This window comes from Berghia stephanieae, chromosome 2 (genome assembly GCF_034508935.2).
Source record: "Berghia stephanieae isolate SIO BIC M18660-M18661 chromosome 2, UCSD_Bste_1.3, whole genome shotgun sequence".
NCBI lineage: Eukaryota > Metazoa > Mollusca > Gastropoda > Nudibranchia > Aeolidiidae > Berghia > Berghia stephanieae.
The window spans coordinates 19,436,621-19,449,120 of NC_088361.1; the positions used below are offsets into that span (position 1 = coordinate 19,436,621).

General features: G+C 35.6%; 2 protein-coding genes across 2 annotated transcripts in view; one reads left to right on the forward strand and one right to left on the reverse strand.

Annotated features, from left to right (window-relative positions):
• The window catches only part of LOC144964443 (uncharacterized), an 84,740-nt gene extending 83,275 nt beyond the window's left edge, over window positions 1-1,465 (reverse strand). Inside the window, exon 1 of the mRNA XM_078898706.1 lies at window positions 1,070-1,465. Coding sequence (XP_078754832.1) covers window positions 1,070-1,097 — 28 coding nt within the window. The 5' untranslated portion in view covers window positions 1,098-1,465. The remainder of the gene's footprint in view (window positions 1-1,069) is intronic.
• Window positions 1,466-11,767: 10,302 nt separating this feature from the next.
• The window catches only part of LOC144964444 (putative ATP-dependent RNA helicase DHX34), a 52,805-nt gene continuing 52,072 nt past the window's right edge, over window positions 11,768-12,500 (forward strand). The window contains exon 1 of the mRNA XM_078898707.1: window positions 11,768-12,500. This exon is cut by the window's right edge and continues 52 nt beyond it. Coding sequence (XP_078754833.1) covers window positions 11,975-12,500 — 526 coding nt within the window. The 5' untranslated portion in view covers window positions 11,768-11,974.

The following is a 12,500-nucleotide window of genomic DNA, read 5'->3' on the forward strand; positions in this document are numbered from 1 at the left end:
AGGTCTGACATCCGAACATCCGTATGGCCCTAGTTTAGCATTCTTGTCGTAATGGACAATATTTTGCGTCATATTTTTTGAGATATCTATTACAACAATGAGCCCATACAGAATTGAGTTATCAGACCTGTAAATAAGTACACATCGCTACTATCTCCGCGATGTCAATAATGACCCAAAACTTATTTCTTCTTTTTTTTTCTTACTTTTAACTCACTCAATCCTAGAGATTTTTGCTACTTTTCAAAATTGGAAAGAAAAAAAATGTATTAAAAATGAGCATATGCATTGATTTTTTTATTCAACAACCATTAACGTGTAAAAACTTAAAATCATTAGCTTTGATACAACGCCTATAATGTGTCTCAGAAAAATGTAATAAATTTATAGGCATGGGGCAAAAGTAACCCCAGGTATACTACGGATATAGTCGGTGTTAGGTTAGGGTTGAGTGAGTTAATGACATCATAAATATTTTTTGAGATTTTTTTTTATATAGCGTAATAGCCACAAAACGTACAAGGGGTCCGTGACAAACAGCAACATGTAACATGTAGAACGATACATGATGCCTGTTAAGCGATACTACAATTTTTTCCAACAAAGACAACGCTGTTTAACGACCGGGTACTCATTTTACACCTGAGTGCGTTGAGAGAATGTGAGTAAAGAGCCTTTTCCAAGGACTCAACTATGCGCCGAACTATGAGACTCGAACCCAGGACCTTCCGACCCGAAAACGAGTGTCATACCACTAGACCACATAGCCGAACATCTAACCAAAAGGTTTAAAGAAATATGTGACCCTCCGTGTCAAAGCGGTATTATGTCGGGATCCACTCGGTTAGGGAAATTAAATTCTTTGCCACAAATATCAAACTTGGGTTTAATTTCTGTACGTTCTGGTGGAGTATAACTGCTATTTCTTGCTTTACAAAAACTTCTAAGGTTAAATTTCTCGTCATTCTATCTCTAAATTCACTTTTTGGGGGCTGAATCATTCCGACATAATACCGTTTTGAGACGGAGGGTCACATTAGCATTAAATAAAGTGCATTTTCAGACTTACCTTTACTGATATAAACCAAAGCAGACATCCTCCATAATAAAGAAAACACAATAATATATGAGAAATAAAGTTGTTGTTTTTTACTATTATAATATAATATCTATCTATCTATCTATGCTATAATTTCACAGTGTTTTTATTCATCCAAGCCCCAAACAGAAGGAACCAACGACAACGAAGGCGATCCCAACAACAAACTACGAACACTGAATTGAATGAATGAATGAACGCAAGCTGAAAACTGAAAACTGAAAACTGAAATCGTATCACAGTTAGTACAGAAAAGAAAATCGGAAAAATCAATTTTCGTCTTCCGTTCGTTCGTTCTCACTTCTCACCCACGACGCGCGCGCGACGCGACACGACACGGCGCGTAACGACGTCCCTTCGTTCAGTGAAGGCACGATTGTGTATTGTACTGTATTGGCCATAACTCTGATAACAATAGCCCGCCCCCCCCCCCCCCCCCCCCCCCCCCCCCCCCCCCCCCCCCCCCCTCCAATAGATTTACAATACGCTCTCTACAAAAAGAGTATTGATGCTATGCGTGTATGTTAAATACTCACAACATCCGCCTGCAACAAACAAAACTATAATATTCAACCTTTTAAACGTTTATAGTCTGATTGATGTAATCAACCCATTATGAGTACTAATCACTAAAAAATGGCTGTCTTAAAAAACAAACAACAAAAGATGAGTGTCGTCAAATTCGTTCCTCCTATAGATAGTATGCGCTTTGCTTAGAATCTCACAACATTACCATCCGGAAGTATACACAAAACTATGTGTACTCTTGGTCGTTTATATAGATACTATGCAGATGACGTCACTCAGGCCTTTGTTATTGTTTTTGCCATCCGCGTTTGTGAGTTGTTCTCACTAAACTGTATTAACCAGACTATAAAAGTTCATGGCTACACAGAGTTTGTGTGTTGGTCCGAGATAGAATGCGCTTGGCCAAGGAGTTCACAACATTGCCATCCGGAAGTATAACGGACCAACACACAAACTCTGTGTAACCATGAACTTTTATAGTCTGGTTAATACAGTTTAGTGAGAACAACTCACAAACGCGGATGGCAAAAACAATAACAAAGGCCTGAGTGACGTCATCTGCATACTATCTATACTTCCGGATGGCAATGTTGTGAACTCCTTGGCCAAGCGCATTCTATCTATAAGCTTAGTGAGAATTACTCATAAAGGCGGATGGCAAAAAGCATTAACAAAGACCTGAGTGACGTCATCTTTGATTTATCTATAACATTATCTATAAAGGATTACTTTTGTATCCAAAGTATATATGCACTGCTAATCATAAAATACGGTGTTGAAATATTAATATAATATTATAATATAAAACGTATTACACACCAAGGTTTACACGATACAACAATATGTAAATATTAAATTATATGTATAAGGCAGACAGCTGGATGGATATTCAACAATAATATTATTTGCTCTCACTCCATCAGCCAGTACTTAGCAAGATCCGCCTCTCAATCGATATAATATTATAATAGGCCGTGGAAAATAATTAAATTTGCCTTGCGTGCATTGCATCAGCGGCTAATATCGGTGATAAAATGAGATAATTGAATTAGAAAATTACTGAAAAGCAATTTACCCAAACCCTGAAATTTGTGACCCTCCGTCTCAAAACGGTATTATGTCGGAATGATTCAGCCCCCAAAAAGTGAATTTAGAGATAGAATGATGAGAAATTGAACCTTAGAAGTTTTTGTAAAGCAAGAAATAGTATTTATACTCCAGCATAACGTACAGAAATTAAACCCAAGTTTGATATTTGTGGCAAATAATTCAATTTCCCTAACCGAGTGGATCCCGACATAATACCGCTTTGACACGGAGGGTCACATTTATAAATGTGACCCTCAGTCTCAAAACGGTATTATGTCGGAATGATTCAGCCCCCAAAAAGTGAATTTAGAGATAGAATGATGAGAAATTTGACCTTAGAAGTTTTTGTAAAGCAAGAAATAGCAGTTATACTCCACCAGAACGTACAGAAATTAAACCCAAGTTTGATATTTGTGGCAAAGAATTCAATTTCCCTAACCGAGTGGATCCCGACATAATACCGCTTTGACACGGAGGGTCACAAATATGGTCGATGAATTCCCCGGGCAGGGGCGTGGCTACATTGGTTGATTTAGGTGCCTGGCACCCTCATCAATATTTTTATAATGGATTACACTTTTTAAAAAAAAAAAAACAAAAAAACTGAGAAATGGTATATACCGCCTTTTACTTATTTGAGTAGATTGTCTTTTCTTTAATTTTTTTTTCATTCTTTTGTATATACAAATATAGCATGTTTTATGTAATTTTCTTCTGATTCTGGAACCACATAAAACTGTAAGCATGCCTCGCCACTGTATTTCCGCATCCTAACGCATGGCCTTTTAATTTTTTAATTCATTTTTCTTCATTCATATTTTTTTTCTTTCTACTCAGGATAATTTTAAAGGTCGTATCAACGCCAGAAAAAAGGTATGAGGATTATGGGATAATGGGAGCGATCTATATTCATGTTTTCGTCCAATCAAGTCATCAATCACATGACTTGTTGCTGTCCAACGATTGGATATAACATTCTTCAGAAATGTAAACACGCTGCTTTGTTTATGAAAGTTGTAAACATACCCATGTGTCAAGCTGACCTAAATGACCAATCGTGATGTTAGATATTTCAAAAACTGTGAACACTTTTCACTATGTAGGTCACTTTGAGCACATATTCCGATGTGACCAATGACCTCGAGCACTTGGAAATGTAATATAGATCATGCCCATTAACAGATTGTCACCGAGGTACAGGAGAATCTTCCAGCCCTAACTAGGACAGTTGAGTGATATCGTTGTTACGGATGCGTTTGAATATTCCGCACCCCTTATCTGTCTGGAATTCCCTTAAACATTAAAAAAAAATTGAGCTTTTATATAGTGCAATATCCACTAAATGTGCTCAAAGCGCTTTACAAGGGGTCCCTGGTCAACAGCAACATTTAACATGTAGGACGGGACATGACGCCTGTTAGGCGATATTACAATTTTTCGGACAAAGACAACGCTGTTAACGACCAGGTACTCATTTTACACCTGAGTACGGTGAGAGAATGTGAGTAAAGAGCCTTTTCCAAGGACTCAACTATGCGCCGAGCGCAAGGCTCGAACCCAGGACCTTCCGATCCGAAAGCGAGTGTCATACCACAAGACCACATAGCCGCACAAAGCCTTCCAAGATATAATATCAGAGACAGTAATCATTCAGAATTCTTTTTTTTTTAAAACATCTTAAAACGTTTCTTTTTTATATGTAACACTGCAGAAATATATTGTTTTGTTCTATACTGTATGTTTGAGTGAAAGTTGTCACGTTACTGTTAAAGCGCTTCAAGCTTGTTGATATACGGGGTATGGCGCTTTATAAAAACCATATATTATTATTATTATTATTATTATTATTATTACTATTACTATTATTATTATTATTATTATTATTATTATTATTATTATTATATTATTATTATTATTACTATTATTACTATTATTATTATTATTATTATTATTATTATTATTATTATTATTATTATTATTATTATTATTATTATTATTATTATTATTATTATTATTATTATTACGGGTATTTTGATTGTGGTTTAAAATACATACTTTTGATATTCGTTTTATAACCAGATTTTTCAAAAAAGTGGGAACAATTAAGATAATAAAGAAATTTCGTCTCATCATCAAAACACTAAAATGCAAACTTTTAAGGTTTCTGTACCAACCTGCACATATATGCAGGTCTGATAACCGAACGCAATAATTATGGGCTTGTTTTAACATTGATGTAATGGACAATATCTTTGCCTTGGTTTGAGAGTATCTCCATTACAACAATGAGCCCATAACAATTTGGGTCATCAGACCTGTGAATAAGTACACGTTGTCCTATAGATAGTTCGAAGATGACGTCACTCAGGTCTTTGTTGATGTTTTTTGCCATCCGCGTTTAAGAGTAATGCTCACTGAACTGTATTATCCCGACTATAAACGTTCATGGATACACACAGTTTTGTGTGTTGGTCAGTTATACTTCCGGATGGCAATGTTATGAGCTTCTTAGCCAAGCGCATACTATCTATACAGGAACTTACATGAAGTCGATACTTACAAAATAAGAAAATAAAAACAGGAAAAAAAAAAATCCCACGCAAGAAAAAAAATCAAAAAAATTCTAATAATAGAAAAAGTAGATCTAGAAGTAGAAAAAGAAAGAAAAAAGCCGATAAATTTATTCTTATTATAGCATTGATCACGATCTGCTGTTTCGCCTGACTTTTAACTAAATATGGCCAATGTGCAAGGGACTTTTATTGACATTCGTGTGCCAGCTGGATGTATGAGTAATCGGCCAAACTCTGGGAAAAACACGTTTTTGAGATTTTGGCCAGAAAACTCATCCCTCAAATATCGGTGGGTTTAAATGACCCTGATCTTGTTAAATACTCTCCAATCTGGGACTTCGCAAAGTCTTTAATAAAGTCCCAGGTTTGATAATTTATTCAAAGATGAGAGTCAATTTAATCGATTGATATTTGAAGGACGAGTTTTCTGGCCAACATATTAAATACGTGTTTTTCTAGAGTACGAGAGAGTTTGTGTTTTGAGTCCGTGCGTAGATTCAATGTTTACATGTTGATTTGGAGTGGCAAAATGCTCGTGTTACCCACCGGCACGATCCGGTAATATGGCGGATTGAACCAGTTGCTGATGAGTGGATTTTAAGTAAGGCTATGTGGTCTAGTTGTATGACTTCGGATCGGAAGGTACTGGGTTCAATTCCCGCTCTGAGCGGCGCATAGTTGAGTCCTTAGAAAAAGGCTCTTAGCTCATATTCTCTCACCGTCCTCAGGTGTATAATGATTACTTGACCATTAACAGCGTTATCTCTGTCCTATATCGCCTAACAGGCAATCATGTCTCGACATGTTAAGTGTTGCTGTTGGCTAGGGGCCTCTTGTAAATCGCTTTGAGCACGTTTAGTGGATTTTGCGCTATATAAATGCTCCAATATTTTTTTGAAAAATGAATTTTATTAAGGTTTACATGTCAAAAAAAAAAAAATGAAATATTTGCCGCTGCTTGAAAAAAGTATCTTGGTGCTGTGCGTTTAAGTAAAATATTCACAGCATCCACCAGCCGGATATAACGTTGGTACCAACACTCAAAAAACTATGTGAAACTTTTAACGTTTATTGCCTGAGAGATAGAATTTAGTGAGAACTAATCACCAAAATCGCTTTCTAAAAACAACAATATAGAAAAAAAACCCATATAGAATGAACAATAGGAACGAAATTAACGCCACTCAGCTCTTTGTTATTGTTTTTAGCCAGCTATTTTTATGTGTAATTCTCACTAAACTGTATCAATCGGACTATAAAACGTTTCAAGTTACACAAAGTTTTGTGTGTTGGTACGTTATATCCGACTGGCGGATGTTGTGAGTTAAAAAAAAAACTATACTCATAGCATCTATATTATAGATAGTTCGAAGATGACGTCACTCAGGTCTTTGTTATTGTTTTTTCCCATCTGCGTTTATGATTAATGCTCACTGAAATGTATTAACCAGACTATAAACGTTCACGGATACACACAGTTTGTGTGTTGGTCCGTTATACTTCCGGATGGCAATGATGAGCTTCTTAGCCAACCGCATATTATCTATACACGTTTAAGGTTACACATCATTTTGTGTGTTGGTATGTAATAGATAGTATGCGCATGCCTCAGAAGCTCAAAACATTGCCATCCGGAAGTATAACGGACCAACACACAAAATTAGGTGTAACCTTGAACGTTTATAGTCTGGTTAATACAGTTTAGTGAGAATTACTCATAAACGCGGATGGCAAAAAACAATAACAAATACCCGGGTGACGTCAACTTCGTTCTATCTATATCCAGCTGGCGGATGTTGTGAGTTTATAAAACTATACTCATAGCATCAATATAGCCTTGGTTCCTTTCTCAACACGAATGCCGGTTCTGAGTACATAACTGTGTGTGTGTAATACGTGTACTGGCTCCTTTGAAAGGTTATCACAGTTGTGTGTTTGGTACACATGTAAACGTCACACGGATATCAATACGTAACACATAATAATAATAATTAGTGTTTTGTCTGGGTCAACCGACGTCGGGGTCAACTATTTGCTTTACATTAATATTTAAAAAATAAATTAATTAATTAATAAACAGATGAAATAAACAGAGAGATAAATAATTGATTGACAAATTGATTTTTATAATTGGGTTATGTTTGTATTATTTATAATTAATTAATTAATTAATTAATTAATTAATTAATGAGTGAATAACAGGGAAACAATAAATCTTTTTCAGTTTCACTTTATAAAATAATTCTTAGAATTTGTTTGTTTTAATTCTATTAATGTTGATTTGTGATATTTTAGTTTAAGCATTACATTTCTCTCAATCGGTGGAAATGTGTGCAATGCAATTCTGTATGCATATCTACTTATCTCTCTATTTTATCAACAACAACAAAAAAAAACCCCAACAAAAAAAAAACAGTGCTTTGTGTATAGATAGTTCAAAGATGACGTCATTCAGGCCTTTGTTATTGTTTTTGCCATCCGCGTTTGTGAGTTGTTCTCACTAAACTGTATTAACCAGACTATAAAAGTTCATGGTTACACAGAGTTTGTGTGTTGATCCGTTATACTTCCGGATGGCAATGTTGTGAACTCCTTGGCCAAGCGCATTCTATCTATAGATAGTTCGAAGATGACGTCACTCCGGTCTTTGTTATTGTTTTTTTTTTGCCATTCGCTCACTGAACTGTATTAATCCGACTATAAACGTTCATGGATACACACAGTTTTGTGTGTTGGTCCGTTATACTTCCGGATGGCAATGTTGTGAGCTTCTTAGCCAAGCGCATACTATCTATATGACTATTACAGACCTGCCTAGTACTACGAATAATTCGTAACTTTACGAAATGTTGGCTCCCATTTCAGAGCTTCGTGAGACATCTCTAAGTCATTAAAACTTATTGAAAATGAAAGTTGATGCCAGACTATATAATTATAGATAGAATGAAGTTGACGTCACTCAGGTCTTTGTTATTGTTTTTACCATCCGCGTTTATGAGTAATTCTCACGAAACTGTATTAACCAGACTATAAACGTTCAAGGTTACACATAGTTTTGTGTGTTGGTCCGTTATACTTCCGGATGGCAATGTTGTGAGCTTCTTAGCCAAGTGCATACTATCTATAAGAATTTTGGAGTGATATCTAATCATTGTGAGGGGAAAATGTTGATTTTTAAAGTTAAGTATAGCGACTACGAGTTTTATCTCCTATCGATTTGGATTTTTTATATTTTCAAGTTGGCAGGTCTGCTATCACAACGATGTGAAAAAATGTTTGAAATCAAAGTATCGGTCATCAGGAGAGATAAATTAACAGATAGTTTGAATTTGACGTCACTCGGGTTTTTGTTATTGTTTTTTTTATTTTTGCCATTCACGTTTATGAGTAATTCTCATTTAACTGTAAAAGCTCATGGTTACACAGAGTTTTATGTGTTGGTCCGTCATACTTCCAGATGGCAATGTTGTGAGTTTCTTAACCAACCGCATACTATCTATAGATAATATGCGCTTGGACACGTAGTTCACAACATTGCCATCCGGAAGTATAACAGACCAACACACAAAACTTTGTGTAACCTTGAACGTTTATAGTCTGGTTAATACAGTTTAGTGAGAATTACTCATAAACGCGGATGGCAAAAAAAAAAAAAAAAAAAAAAAAACAATAACAAAGACCTGAGGGACTTCAACTTCATTCTATCTATAAAAGTTCATGGTTACACATGGTTTTGTGTGTTGGTCCGTTATACCTCCGGGTGGCAAAGATGTGAGTTTCTTAACCAACCGCATACTATCTATAGGAACCAAATCACGATAATGTGTCCGTCCAGGGTCTTCTCTATCGTTTTCCTGATTTTATTTGTTATTTATTTGCCAACAAAAACTGGAACGCTCTTCCCGAACACAACAGATTTAGAAACATATTCAAACGAAGATTATCAAAATCATTCAACCTAAAAACCAACAATGGCTGATGTCACGTCTGCTCAGAAACCAGCAGCTTGGTTCTAAACAAGGAAAATATGTACTATTTAATTCTTCATGCTGGCTAGAACTTTTTCACATGTCATGTGATCAACATGTATAAAAGTCAAAACATGATCAGATTTATAATGATTTTCTCCTCTGGATACACTTTTATGTTCGTCGGAGAAGTATTTCATAAGGGCGTCCGCCATTGTTCCGATAGTTAAGAAGTTACTATGCGTCATTAGGAGGGAAGTGATGTCACGACTGTTGAAGCCTATTCTCTCCGCCCTCGAATACAAATACTCAGAAATGAGTCGACTTTGAGTAACATTCAGAGCACAAGGCATGGGGACCTACTCTAATAATAATAATAATAATAATAATAATAATAATAATAATAATAATAATAATAATAATAATAATAATAATAATAATAATAATAATAATAATATAATAATAATAATAATAATAATAATAATAATAATAATAATAATAAAATAATAATAATAATAATAATAATAATAAATGGCATTTATATAGAGCTTTACCCCGTTGTCACAGGCTCTAAGCGCTTTACAGTGATATAAAACAAAACATATTACAGTGAGACAAATGTGAAGGAAACGTGATACGACTTCAATTTAACAGCAACAAATGATATTGCAACATTATGACGTAAAAAGATAAAACTTTAAGCGAGATTTGAACGTTGTCAACGAATCCGAGCATCTCCAAACCCGTGAACATGTGCAATGCAATGGTACGTGCGGCTATGTGGTTGTGTGGTATGACACTCGCTTTCAGACCGGAAGGTCCTGGGTTCGAGCCTCGCTCGGCGCATAGTAGTCCTTGGAAAAGGCTCTTTACTCACATTCTTTCGACGTACTCAGGTGTAAAATGAGTACCTGGTCGTTAACAGCGTTGTCTATGTCGAAAAAAAAATGTAATATCGCCTAACAGGTGATATTAACGTCAAGTCTCGTTCTACATGTTATGTGTTGCTGTTGGCCAGGGACCCATTGTAAAGCGCTTTGAGCACGTTTAGTGGATTTTATGCTACATAAAAATTCATTAAAAAAAAAAATACATGTTTACTTATCTATTTATTCTATCAAAATGAAAAAGAAAAAAAAAAACAACAACAAAAAAAACAAAAACAAAACATACTAACAAGCAAACAGACAAAATAGAAAAAAAAAAAAAAAAAAAAAAAAAAAAAACCCAGAAAAAAAACAATAACAAAAAACAAAACAAAACAAAATACAAACAAACAAATAAACAAAACAACAACCAAAAACACACCATACCATATACTACAAGGGTTTATGTGTGACTATTCATAACGATGTAATAATAACGTATTTGACATCATTTTATCTGTAGAGATAATTATATGCTTAATCGGCATCAATTCACGATGTTATGTTTAAAAAAAAAACAAACAAACAAAAAAAAACAACACACACACACAAACGAGCTTTTATATAGCACAATATCCACGAAACGTGCTCAAAGCACTTTACAAGGGGTCCCTGGTCAATAGCTACACTTAACATGTAGGACGTGACATAAGATAAGATAAGATAAGATAAGACGAACTTTTTAAAAAATCCCTTTCTGGAAATTTGCATTGGGTACTGGATTCAGTAGTCTGATGTCACGCCGCCCGGCAACGGCGGCCATCTTGGTTCTAAACAAAGAAAATAATTATCTACTTTTTATTCTTCAAGCTGGCGAGAACTATTCATATGCCTTGTGGTCAGAATGCGTAAAAGTCAAAACATGATCAAATTTATGTGTTTTTTTTTCCCTCTGGATACGATTTTATGCTCGCCGGAGAAATATTTCATACGGGCGTCCGCCATTGTTCCGATAGTTTAGAGCCAGTGTTACTAAGTTACCATGCGTCATTAGGAAGGAAGTGACGTTACGACTGTTGAAGAGTATAAGCAAATAAATAATAAGAAGGAAATACAGTGACATGGAGGTAAAGCAACAAAAACATGAACAAAACTAAAACACACGTTTGTTGTTTGTTTGTTTGTTTTTTTCACATTGACTATACCAAACAGTGTTATCTTTTTTATGAGACTTGGCAGATTCCTTTGAGTCATCGATGAAGTGTATGAGGGTGAAAGGAGGAGGAGGAGGAGGAGGAGGAGGAGGAGGAGGAGGAGGAGGAGGAGGAGGAGGAGGAGGAGAAGAAGAAGAAGAAGAAGAAGAAGAAGAAGAAGAAGAAGATGATGATGATGATGATGATGATGATGATGATGATGATGATGATGATGATGATGATCATAATCATGATCATGATGATGGTGGTGGAGGCGGTGGTGGTGGTGATGTGGTAATGGTGACGATGAGGATTTTGATGATGATGTTTTTGTTGTTGTTGTTAGTCGTTTAGATTTGATTGATGATGGCCTTTATACTTATACTTTATATGAGGGCAGAAACAAATTTCATTAATTGACATAGATGTGAAACACGAAATTGTAGAAGACGAGAACGAACGAAAAGAGATAATCGTAAAAGGTTTTCACCATAGAAGAACTTCAAAATAAAACATTCAATGTTTTGCATTGCTGTGCATTTGACTGAATGCGTTTGATGTTGAATTGCTCAGTACGGAAATAATAATAAAGTGATATGGAGATTAATAAATGAAGAATAAAGAATAATATTCGCGCTGTAGAAGAACTTGCACTGGGATGAGTAGTGGTAGCGACGAAAGTTACTGCACCGGCGGTGACGGTAGTGGTAGTGACAGTGATGCTGACATTGACAGGAAAGAAAGTCCAGATCATCATGATGAACGAAACAGGCGAAAAAGAAAACACAAATCTAAATCAAGGAAGCACAAAAAGAGGCGTAGACTGGCATACGAAGATGATGCGCATGGAAGACTTGGGAGAGAAGATTCTCCCTCCCTTAGCCACAAGGAGAGGCATCGGCATAGTCACAACAGAAGTGCAAATGTAAAAGTAAAGTCAGAATATGGGGATAGAATTAGAAGTGTTAGCAATAAGGACAGGCCTGAAGTCTACAAGCATGATGCTCGACGACATGAAACAAAGGACAATACAAGTGATGAACGTTTCCCAAAGTCGTATACAAAGAAAGATGATGGTGAAGAAGGAAAAGGCAATTCTGAAGGCCGCAAGTCATCCAATCCGTACACAAAACACGAGCGTGGCTGTGAAGATTATACTTTTGATTTCACAAAATACAAGTACT